Consider the following 12,491-nt stretch of genomic DNA (forward strand, 5'->3'; position numbering starts at 1 on the left):
TGAATTATTATATTGTCTTGTTTCTTTAAAATATAAATAATATTTCACAGACAGTAGGCACGAACCCACACCATACCATTTCTCAGCAGCAGCTTCTTTCTCAGGTGGAGGGCTGCAGTCATTGCAGACCACAATAGTAAATTGATAATATTTAAAGGCAGTGATTTTTTTCCTTGTAGTTGCCATGGCTGGAAGTGGTGCAGATAGTACTAATTCTAATCACTACCTGCTATACAAATTTTGATAGGTATGGGAGCATAAGTGTAGATTTAGAAACAACTGGATAAACACTAATACAAACAAGGTTGGTTTGTGGTATGAAAGCTGTAAAACTGTTACTGTATTTGATTGTGATACAGAGCTTATGATGGAACGTGAGTGGTGTTTTGAACATCACGTGTGTATTTGCATTTACATGCATGTATCAGTACACTAACACTGTTTGCTAATAACTTGTATAATAATATTTTGTTGCAGATGGTGCTCCAACATCAGTTGATTTTATTAGAGATGAGCAGAATCGAATGGTGGCAGCATACAATTCAGCACATTGTGTCATTTTTGATATAGAAACAGGAAAACAGCTTCTACGTCTTGAGACAAGTCCAGTATGTATTTTTCCTTAGATTTCAGTATAATTTAATATTGTACATTCTGATGGGGTTTGCCGGTCGGTGTGGCTGTGTGGTTCTAGGTGCTTCAGTCTGGAACCGCGTGACCGCTACGGTCGCAGGTTCTAATCCTGCCTCGGGCATGGATGTGTTTGATGTCCTTTGGTTAGTTAGGTTTAAGTAGTTCTAAGTTCTAGGGGACTGGTGACAACAGATGTTAAGTCCCATAGTGCTCAGAGCCATTTGAACAATTTTTTTCTGGTGGGGTTTGACAATCATCTGAAGTGTATATTTAAAACTGCTCAGAATTTTATGTTCACCGTAATAAGTAAACTTTTGAGTACTGAGGCTGCCATGTGACCTTGCCAATGGCAGGCTATTGCTGGTGTTGGATATAGTATTGATAGTAGCAGTAGAATGGGATTAACACCCCCCCCCCCCCCCCTCCTTTTTCTTTGTCTTCCATTGTCATATTGTGATTTAGTGCTTCAGTGGGTAAGTGCCAGATTACAGATCTAAAGGTCTGGTCTGTTCTAAGATTTTTGTCATTTACCACATTTCCATCTCTAACAATAAAACAATGTTAGAATGCTTCCCTACTGCAAATGCTATTTTCAGACAGGAAAAAGATTAGTCGGCTACATGTTAGTAGTTGTAAGCTGATAAACAGCTGTCAGCTAAGTTTAAAATTGGTCAGTTTAAGAAAAGACAGCTTAACAATGCTGCTTCACATATCTCAAGTACATCATTGTGCAGATGTAGCTCCCTCTTCAGGAAGACTGCCTGCAAAAGACTTTAATAAATGTGAAGGAGAACTTCGTTCCTTGTCTGTGAAGGCATTGTTAAGTTTTAAGTATCCCTCTCTGGCCAGTATTTTCCAGGGCATTGATACAATCCCTGAAGTGAGATGTATGGTCTGAAATAAGGGTGCCATGAATTTTCATTAATATCAAAATGTTTTGTGTTAATAAATTTCTTTGTATTTATGAATATTTAGAGGTTGGAGGGTACCATGTCTGAAAAGGGTGGCTGTTCCACAAGTTGTGCATCACAGGCCATAACCTTTCCAGTAGATGAAATAAATTTCACCTTATGTGATTCAGGGCCACTGGCTTTCACCCTGTGCTTGTCATGTTTCATTTCCAGTGTGAAGTGATGGACTTAAATCTGATTGACAATTACAAATTGGCATGCATTCTCATAGTTAATTCATTTGTTTGGTACACCTATGACATGAGCTGTGAAATACCCCTTTAATTGCCACTCATAAAACTGTATTATGTTATGATTGCATCTGTGTTGCAGTTTTTGGATGTTCAATATGATCAGCCTTGAGAGGTATGGTATGTTTGATTTCAGTTACCCATTTGGTTATTGTAAAAGAAGGAGCAACTTTAATCAGCCTACTCAAACACTGGATGAATTTCTTTGGTGGTACACCAGCGAAAAGAAATATAAACTGCAAATGTGGCAGTGTGAAACCACAGTTTGATTTAAAGGAGTTACAGAAACAAAATTTCATTAACTTAAGCACCATCTTTGAGTCAGGCTGAGAATATTTTCTCTCCTTGTATTGTATGACAACCCTCTTTGTTTCTTTTTTGTTTCTCCTTTGTTTCTCCTTTCCCCCAGAAGGGAAGGTAGCATTTTACTACCTCAAGTATTGGTGTTTAATCTTACTTAAAGGTAAGGTTGATACTCATACATTGTGTTATGGGACAGAATAGCTGGCCATTACTTATGTTCAGAAAATGAAATTTTCAATACTGGCAGTACACAAACATCAAAGTACATAGTTTTCCTTTTGATAGATTCTGAAAGAGTCTCTCTCTTTATTTCAGTTGTCTCACATGTTAAGAATTATTCTAATTGTAATGTATCTTGTACTATACTGTTAAATGATCTGCAGATATATAGACATATTACATTTTATTAACTGTTTCAGTAGGTACCTGACCATTTTAATTATTTTGGTATGTGGTGAATTTACCTTGAGCAATTTTCCGTGGTACAGATGCGTAGATGCAAATAGTAATTGTTGCTGGCATGGTCTCTCCCTTCCTATTTTCTGACACAAGTTTAAAATAATTTAATTTCTGTGAACTTAATTTGTGTTTTGATGAGCAGTTCAGAGCAAAAAATTTGTGAGGTATATCAATTACACCTTTTACAATTGTCTGTGTATGTATTTCAATTTCATTGTAGCCCATCAGCAAGTTTTAGTTGTATGTGAACCTTGCCCATTTAAACTAATTTGATAGTTCAATCAGATAAGCAGTTTTATACCATTTTGGACAAGAAACAAGTGAGACTTTTTCAAATGCTTGAACTTACTGAAACCTATCAAAAAAGCTTTTAGTAATTCTATGGTAAACTTACTTTCGTGCAATTCTGATCGTAAGTTTAACACATTCATGCATTACAGATTTTGAGGTATGTACCAATAGTGCTGTTTGTTTCTGTAACCAAATTGATTAGTGGCAAACAAAAATATTCATGTTGCTTCCTTATTTGCTACTAATTTTTCTGATTGTTGTGCTTTTATTTTTAAGGAAGTTGACAATAATGTAATGGGTCGCCAAATAAATTGTGTGGTGGCTCATCCTCTTCTTCCATTGACAATCACTGCCCATGAGGATCGACATATTCGATTCTTTGACAACACGACTGGCAAGCTGGTTCATTCAATGGTTGCTCATTTAGACTCTGTTACAAGTCTAGCTGTTGATCCGAATGGCCTGTATCTTCTCTCAGGAAGTGAGTAAAATACATTTGTACTTTGACTTTAATTTTGTATGTGGAGGATGATATGAGTGTACATTTTCATGTAATGGAACTTTGCAGACTATCTGTTCGAAATTAGGATGATGACTATGCAAATCAGTGCAGAAGTAGTCAGTATTTAATGTATATTTGGCAGCCATTTCAGAATTTAGATGCACATTATTTTGAGAATGAAGGCTGTGTCCTGACATATTACTCTTCTCCTCCTCTGTCACTAAACAGACAAATGGGGTAGGGGGGCAGGGGGGGGGGGGGAGAGTGAGAGAGAGAGAGAGAGAGAGAGAGAGAGAGAGAGAGAGAGAGAGAGAGAGAGAGAGAGAGAGAGACTGTTACTTTGTAACTACTACTTCAATTTTTGTGGTTCATGTTCGGTTGACTCCACAAATAAGTTGTTCCATAACCCATCTTCTCACTCATCTTTTCTTTCACGTTGTGTGTGGTAGGTCCATTGAGAGAGCTCCTTTGTTTTATGTATAATTAAGGTTTCATTCATTGTTCTTAACATTTTAGATGCACACTCAAGTGATTTTTCATTTTTTGTTGCTCTTTTATTTTTACCCTCTGCCCCTCCCCCACTGCCTCTCTCTCTTCTCCCTTTACACTGTGGCTAACACTTCCCAGGAGTACTTTCTCTCAATGTACACTCATACAGTAGATTTATTCCATATGGGATGTGCAACGGGCAAAACGATTGTCACATTAACATACATGTGATGTTGAAGGCAGCGTCCTGTCTTAGTATGTGAAATCATTTGTGGATGAGGGGCTGGTGATATCTCAGCATAGAATTTTGCATTCCAGTACATTGCGAAGTGGGAAAGGAAGAATCTGCAATGTCTGAATATTGCCATGTGGAGAGGAGTGTGGCCAATGAGATGCAACATCAGTTGTATGCCACAAACCGAAAATTGTATGGAGCTTCTCTCTGTTTCTTTAGTGGATCATAACAAGCATGTTTCACATAGCAACCCACGTCTGCATCCGTAGCATATTGTCCTAGGTGTTATTGAACAGCTTCAAGGCCCCCAAGAGGGTAGGCACACAAGAAGTCATCCGAGCTGTCATGGTAGCAGGACAATAGGGCAACATTTTCGATGTATTTATGGCATCAAGGTAAATGAGATGTCAGGGTGAAGTTTTATAACCTTTATTTGAAAACATTTACATAAAGCGCTTGAAATTAGGCCTTCCTGCTTGAATGCATGCCTTGCAATGATGCTAGAGTTACCGTCACAGTCGTTTAAACACACCTGGCAAAGTGGAAATTGCATCAGAGGCTGCCATAATGTGCGCTATCAGATAATCAGTCCTAATTGGCGTTTCATAGACAACAGGTTTCAGGTGGTCCCAGAAGAAAAAAATCATTGGGCACAAAGTTGGGTGAAAGTTTGGGCCATGCCACTGGTCCACCATGCCCTATCCAATTCTCACCTTACGTTTCGTCCACATGTATTCGCACTGCAAGTATGAAGTGCGCAAGTGCATCATAGTGTTGGTACTATATTCACTGTAGAGCATTGAGTGGAACATGTTCCTACAACTTGGGCAGAGTTTCTCATAAAAAGATAAAGTATGTGTTTGCATTCAGTCAATGGGGGAACATGTATGGACAGACTAACTGGCCCAAATCTTGATAGCGAAGTGATCTTGGTAACCAAGAACAAAAGTGGCGTGCAGATTTTCCTGTGCCCACGTGTGTTGGTTGTGGCTGTTGAACATACCCTCTCATGCAAAGGATGCCTAATAAGTAAAAAGTATGTGGTTCAGAATGTCTGGTTGAATGGCACGCCTTTGCAAAAACCACTGGCAGAAGTCAGTTTGATATGGAAGGTCATCTGGATTAAGGGCATGAACGCTCTGAACCTTCCGAAGGGGTGCAAATCATATTCGTGCCACACACGCCAAATTGTGGAATGGTCTACACCCATTTCCCAGGCAACATGCCGCAAGCTTCTTGAGCGTGTGTTTTCCAGCAGTGCTAACACCTCATCTTCAAGGCTTGGTGTATGCACTGTGCATTGGCAACCATGTCCCAAAGGCCTTTGCATCTGTAACACAAAATGACTACATCAGTTTTCAAAGTAGGCCTTGAATGCACATGTGCCAGTGGAAAATTTACATTCTGTGAACCTGCTCTCATAGGGACTTGTGGGTGGCAGTAAATGAGTGTGGATCTGGTGCTCAAAGATTTAGAAACCGCCAAACGTACAAACATTGGGCAATGTGAGCCTTTCTATCTGCTGCCCCATAAGCATAGTGCATATCTGCCCTTTCCTCCCACGAATAATGCCCCATTTCCTGTCCACTCTACACAATAACAAACAAATGTCTCCCCATTTGATGACAAACTGATGCAGGGTGAAAGACTCCACAATGTGCACAGATGCTGCCCTCTATGCAACACCTATTAAACAGCCATTTGCACAGCCAGAAGGAAAGCATTCACGTTCCAATAAGAGGTGGAAAACCCGTAGTGTTGTCACATGTGGAATATCCACAACTGTGTCAAATAGAGAGTTTACAAATAAAGGTCATGAAACTTCAAACCTAACATCTCTTTTACCTTAATGTCACATACATTGAAATCGTTGCCCTGCAGACCTGCTACCATGATGTCTTGTACGGCATATTCTGTGTCTACCCTCTTGGCGGCGCGTGACACTGTTTCACAACGCCTACCGCCATACACGTGTGTGTGTGTGTGTGTGTGTGTGTGTGTGTGTGTGTGTGTGTTTTTCCACTCACTGTGTTATGGCTTCTGAGCTAGAAAGTAGAAAGTTGTAGCACACAACACAACAATGGTTTAGTGTTTTTGTTGCAGTTTGTCACAGTTAAGTAATGACATTTGTAGTTACAGCTTTTAGACATTGTAAAATATGTGACTTGGATACTTCTGTCATGTGAAAGCCATAGGATAGGAGATAGTGATGTGAGATATAAAGAGAAGGGTAGCAGGTTTGTATCTAGCTACATCCAAACTTTTGCCATTCAAATGAAATTATGAAACAAATCTCTATCTCGAAACTTGTGTGATGCAGTAAGTTATTTCAGTGAGACAGTAGTCAACACAACGTAGAGAATATGGCTGTTATGCATGCAGAAACTTGACATTGGACACTATACTGTAATTGTATTCATTTTAAAACTGAAAATGTGGTGGAGATTCAATTGAGTTAACAAACTAGAATCTTATCTCCAATTGTTGTGCAGTGTATGTAGTGTTCCTCAACCAGCAATCCACAGTTCAAACTGTTAGTGAATACGGAATGTTCTTCATGGTTTTTTTCTGACCTCCTTTGATGATAGCTAATAGTTTAACTATTTTGTGTGTGTTATTTTACGTAAATGGACTGTGAGATTAGCACCCTAACTGCAGCCGATAACTGCTGCTAGAGAGTGCTATGGTTGCAAATCACAATGAAGATTATGTTACGTGAGATGTAGCAGGTCATTGCTGAGCACGTAGCAACAATGATGGATACAAAGTCAGCAAGATTCACAATGAAAAACGTGTTGCATGTCAGTACGGCTTTCGTCATGTCACTAGACAGCTACTGAAATCAATTTCTTGTGTAATATTAAGCTACTTGAACAAATTCTATATTAGCTACCAAGCATCATTCAGCATCTTCCTTCTCCTTCGCACGTTTTGGAACATATGATTTTCTTTAAAATGCTGTTAACTGTCTCTAAAGGACACACACAGTTCCTTACCTTAGGGTAGAGTAGAGTATTCATCTCTGTAGAATACTGTACAGTTCATAGAAGAAAACATTTTATTTTCTGCAGATTAGTTCAGAGTAGCACGCTGTTCTTAGGAGTTCTTGCATTACAGGATGTGGAATGTGTAACAATTCAAAATAAATCTTAATAATATTTTGGAAAAAAAACCTTGTTGCCAGCCACCAAAACAGTGATAAGTGTAGAAGGACTCAGACTTTTTTTAAAAAAAATTAATAAATAAAATTGAATAGCTGAGATTCAGTAATATCTTTCTGCTATGATTATAGCTGGCGCAGAGGGTGGTTTGTAGGTTCTCCTCAGTATTGTTTGTTCTTAATTGTATCTTTTATGTACTGTTGCTATATGTGCAGCGACCTGAGTATTCTACACAAATTCATTAATAGTTATAATGTGGCATAGTGCTCATTTGTTTAACATGCAGTTTTTTCAAAACAGGTCATGACTGCAGTATCCGTCTGTGGAACCTGGAAAATAAGACGTGTGTACAAGAAATTACAGCTCACCGCAAGAAATTCGACGAGAGTATATTTGATGTGGCTTTCCACCCATCCAGGCCCTACATTGCCAGTGCAGGCGCTGATGCACTTGCAAAGGTGTTTGTGTGAAGTTATTGGTAAGGAACATGATGTACGACCAGAAAAGTGCAAGACTTTTTAGAGTGCAACACGCGTTTATTGTTTTTAATTTTATTTTTTTGTTCTCGAATCTGGTGAGTTATTCTAATAGGAGGGAAGATGGACAAAGGGAGCAGATAAGTTTTTTATGTTCTCAGTATAATTTCCCTCTTCGTACCAGTACATCCTTGTGAGTGGGACGGACAAGCGGTTAAAATTGAAGTGTGTTCAGAAGACTAGAACAATATTGTGTTTGTGTACAGTAGATTTCTAAACTGAAATTACTTTGCATTGATCTGCCACATCGTGCTTCTTCATTTTTGCTCAGTCTGTGCAGAACGGATTTTCTCCCTTTACTTACTTTTTTGTGTTGAGCCCACACTCTTCTGACCAGAATCATGAATATATTTGATAACAGTGATTCTTCAGCTGAAGATTATGCTGAATGTACAATATAACTTTACATCATAAACTGTTAAGAATGCTTTTATTGACAGTCTCTTGATTTTATACACCCAGACTGACAGTAGCTAGCGCAGAGTTTTTGCATCCCTCCCCATTCTCACCTGCTCTATGTGAAGAAATTGAGGAGACATTTTCATTGTAATTGTTATGAAAATTGTGGTATTTCAATTTTGTGATGTTTTTTTTTTCTTTTTTAAAAAGAAAGAAGACTGCACATTGTGTGCAATTGGTACCTATACCCAATTAGCACAGTATTAAATTAAAAAGAATCATAAAATGTGTGTTTAATTGTAAACTACTGTATCTAAAGTAGAACTACTTTGTAGCTTCAGAATTAATATATGGTCATTTCATTTTTAATCTACTTTGTATATTATATGTCAGTAATCTAGAATCAAACATTTTCTATTTACGGACTGTAAATTTATGTTAAACACACAATTTCTCCTTATTGATAAATATTAAATATTTCATATAAATTATTTATGTGTGAAGATTTTTTAACGACCTGAAGCCACATTGGTTGTTGATGACATAATTTGAAATTTATTCTTAATAGAACAACGCCTGTACACTAATGTGAAAAAGGCAATTTTAGTCTTAATTTTTTTTATATTTAGGGCTCCAGGGCTTTGTCCACTACATATATCTGCTCATGGAACAGGTGGAATGTTATTGCGGAGAAAAAAATAAAGTATATGCAAGACTAGGACAAAACATGACACTCATGAATGCATGCAAGTTTTATGCATGCTAGATAAATAAATGATTAAACAAATGATGTAGATGTAGGACCGCTAACTTATTTCGTTAACTGTGTACAAATTGTAAATTATCGATCCATAGAAAATAATGCACCAGTTAGTTACAGAAAAGTGTCAGGCAGAGTTGTGTAATTTATCACTGCACAACTTTGTACTTTTATTTAGCCAATAGTTTCTTGTAGGAAACCTTTGTTTCATTGTGCAGCATTTATTACTATACAATTTTTGATAAGTTACCAACAAAATTAATCTATTCTTCCTTTTATCTATAGTTCCTTTGTAATGATATTTATTTTATAAAATATTTTAAAAGTTGTTTATTATTTATGTATTTATAATGTAAATATCAGACGTAATAATACTCATTTTAGAAAATTGTTAAATTTATTTCTTACAAGCATGTAAACATGTAGATGTGTATTTAATACTCGACCCCCTTTCTTTCTTTCGGTTGGTTGGTTCGTCAAAATGATGACGAATACTTAAAGTATATGTAACTGCTGTTTAAAAGCTGTTGCCCAACATCATATAATTGTTATTTATTAGTTCTACTTGTATTTGAATGTTCATAGCATCGTGCTCCAATTCAAATGGCATAAAATCTGCTGTTTACACATTGTTTTAAAATTTTTATTTAAATGAATAGGCAGATTACTGTTTCTGTGAAATATGTGCTGTTGTAACTGTTCAGTTATCTATTTTTTTTTTTTTTTTTTTTTTTTTTTTCCACGAGTTTGTTCTGCACCTGATGACTTTTCCCTGGAAAATTGAAGTGTTTCGTCATTTGCTTGATAATACATATATTTCTTCAAATATTTGATCTGTTTTATAACTTCGTTGGTGGACATTTATTGATGGGGGGAGCAAAGCATTAAAATCTTTGTTTGTTGGTTTATTAATATTTAATTAATGAATTCATTCAATTTACCAAACCATACCAGAAGTGATGATGTAGAACACACACACTCTGTGACTTTTGCCATCCGAAATGAACAGTGCTTAGTTACACTTGTTAATTCGTGTGGTTGATTATGAAAATTTTAATTTGACATGTATTTTGGATAATCATTGGAACTTTGAATAATTTCTCAGTAGACATCAGTGAAAGTCTCTGAAACAAACTATCGGAGGACCATATTTCCCCACAGAGATTCTTGTAACAATTTACTCTTTTTGTTGGGGAATTTGTATATGTACATGTAAAGCATCCCAGGTTGAAAAATTCTTCGATATTAGGAAATCTGGCCGACATAATTTTTAAAATGCTTTAAAGACTTGCTTGTAAAATGATCTTAATTTTAATGAGATGTCAGATGTGAACTGGTAATAAATGCAGATACAAATGTGTATTAGAAATTGTTGCTCTGTTTACTTGCCATCAAACATAGTCCTAAAAATTGACATATTCATCTGTGATACATAACTGATTAATATGGAAGTGTCAGATTATCATTGGGTGCTCTGCCTCAATCCTGGAAAAGCGACTTTTCTTTTGGTCATTGTCCGAAAGGATGCAAAATAACTCTGCAACACTCCACATTTGTAAGCGTAACAGATCATAGTTAGAGGATTCTGAGCTTCCCATATTGATCATGTTATGCCAGTCATATTTGGTACGCAAGTCATCTTAAGTGAGTGCCAAATTTATATTAAGTTTTATGTTTAGTTTTGTCACAGATGATTCAGTGGTTAAATGCCAGCCTAAAAATTCGAAGATTAAATCATAAGATTCCTTCTTCCATTTGCCACTACTTTTACCTCGGGCAGTAATTTTTTTTTACTGTGAAAAGTGCCAAGTTACACAACACTTAGAAGTTCACGTTGAACTGTAGATCCACTTGGAGCTTAATGGGTAAGTCTCCTCAAAGGACAGGAGGAGAAAGGGTTGTACCGTGTACAATAAAGCTCTGCAGTGTTCAAACCAACCTTCAGGTTTCTGATTATTTTACAGACACAGAAGTTGACTGGGTGCGTCTTTTGTGTTTAGGAGATAAAATCTCACTGCTGATTCGGATACGGTGCAACTTATTATTTCACTTTATTTCAAACTGACAAAATTGTTATCAAAGAGTTGGTGGAAGAAGTCACAATCTAATGAGGAACTGTCAGTGTTAGAAACATTTGTTGTATTCTGTTATTTCATTGTTATTGGTAAACTTTTTATCAAGGAAAGTAGTTGGGAACAGCAGCTTCAGTTTTTTATGGTCTGTATTATTTGTTTGGGGAGAGGTACCTGCCCAGCTGGAACACAGGATGATTGATGGTCGTGGTATGGTACAATAGTTACTGAACAGGTCCTATCTGCAGTCAACCAAATGTAGTCCACTTAGGTACCAAATCTGGTGTTGTACACTGTATGATGGTATAACATCCACTATATCATTTGACAAACCATAATGCGAGTACACAGGAGGACTACCAAGAAGAGAAAACATATACTGATTGTGAAACGTTTTACGTGAACAGCAGCAACTACAGTGCTGCATTGAGAGAGTATCGCTGATGATTTCATTAAATGGTTTGAAGAAGGTGGTGATGAAATTTAAAAACATGGGTGAGCTTGGCGTGGCACCTGGAAGAGGAAGGCTTACTAACCTGCCGGAAGTAAGTTATTGATGAGGTTGCTGTTGCTGTAACTATCATGCAGCACATGCTCTAGGTATTGTTAGTGCTCATGCAATGTCATGAGAATTGTCCATATCGTGGAAAATTTTGTATTTCATTTTACACTAGCAGCCGTATGAGATCCAGATGGTGCTGCAACTGAAACCTGATAATCTACAGCAACATTCTGAATTTGCTCTTGTTTCTTGCACAGAGCAAAGTTGATGACATGTGGCAGGACGATGTTCTGTAGAGTGTTGAGGCACATGTTACACTACAGGATGCAGTGAATACACAGAACTGCCAAATTTGGGGTACTTTTAAACTGAATGTGGTACACAATGAGCCATTGCACTCACTGTATGTGCCTGTGTGGTGTGGATTCAGAAGCATCTTCATTCTTGGTCCTTTCTTCTTTGAGGAGAACACACCCAAAGGACTAGTCAGGTGTACTATGGCGTCTGCATGGTTTTGAGACCACCTTGTACAGCATGTGATTCCTGCTTTGGAAGAGTGCAATTGTGTGGAAACCACTGTTTATATAGAAGATGGTGCAACTCCTCATGTTGCATGCCCAGTAATAATCTACTTAATGCAACTTAGCAAGTTAATCACATTCTGCATCAAGTGTGTCTACAGATGATCGTACCTGGGATCTTGTATAGATGGTTGTCCCTCCGTCACAGAAGGTAGTGCAGGCTGCAACCTCATGGTGCTGGTGATGCTGCTAGTTGTGAAATCATACCAAGAGGAGTCTGACAAGGAAAGGACTATTCACTGTTAAATAACATCTCAAATCAATTTAGGGATGCCACATGTTTATTGCTGGTACTAATCCAGATGTACTCCAGACCTCACTGTACATAGATGTTGCTCCATTTGCCACAATCCAACACCTAAATTAA

The 12,491-nt window shown here is 37.4% G+C and overlaps 1 protein-coding gene across 3 annotated transcripts in view; it reads left to right on the plus strand.

The window, feature by feature from the left end:
- Positions 1 to 10,338, plus strand: part of LOC124802569 (striatin-3) — an 86,438-nt gene extending 76,100 nt beyond the window's left edge. For all 3 annotated transcript variants that reach the window (XM_047263440.1, XM_047263441.1, XM_047263442.1), the window contains exons 11-13: positions 478 to 608; positions 3,164 to 3,368; positions 7,575 to 10,338. In XM_047263440.1, the coding sequence (XP_047119396.1) occupies positions 478 to 608; positions 3,164 to 3,368; positions 7,575 to 7,744 (506 nt within the window). In that variant the 3' untranslated portion in view covers positions 7,745 to 10,338. The remainder of the gene's footprint in view (positions 1 to 477; positions 609 to 3,163; positions 3,369 to 7,574) is intronic.
- The last annotated feature ends 2,153 nt before the right edge of the window (positions 10,339 to 12,491 follow it).

This window comes from Schistocerca piceifrons, chromosome 6 (assembly GCF_021461385.2).
Source record: "Schistocerca piceifrons isolate TAMUIC-IGC-003096 chromosome 6, iqSchPice1.1, whole genome shotgun sequence".
In the NCBI taxonomy this organism is placed as follows: Eukaryota; Metazoa; Arthropoda; class Insecta; order Orthoptera; family Acrididae; genus Schistocerca; species Schistocerca piceifrons.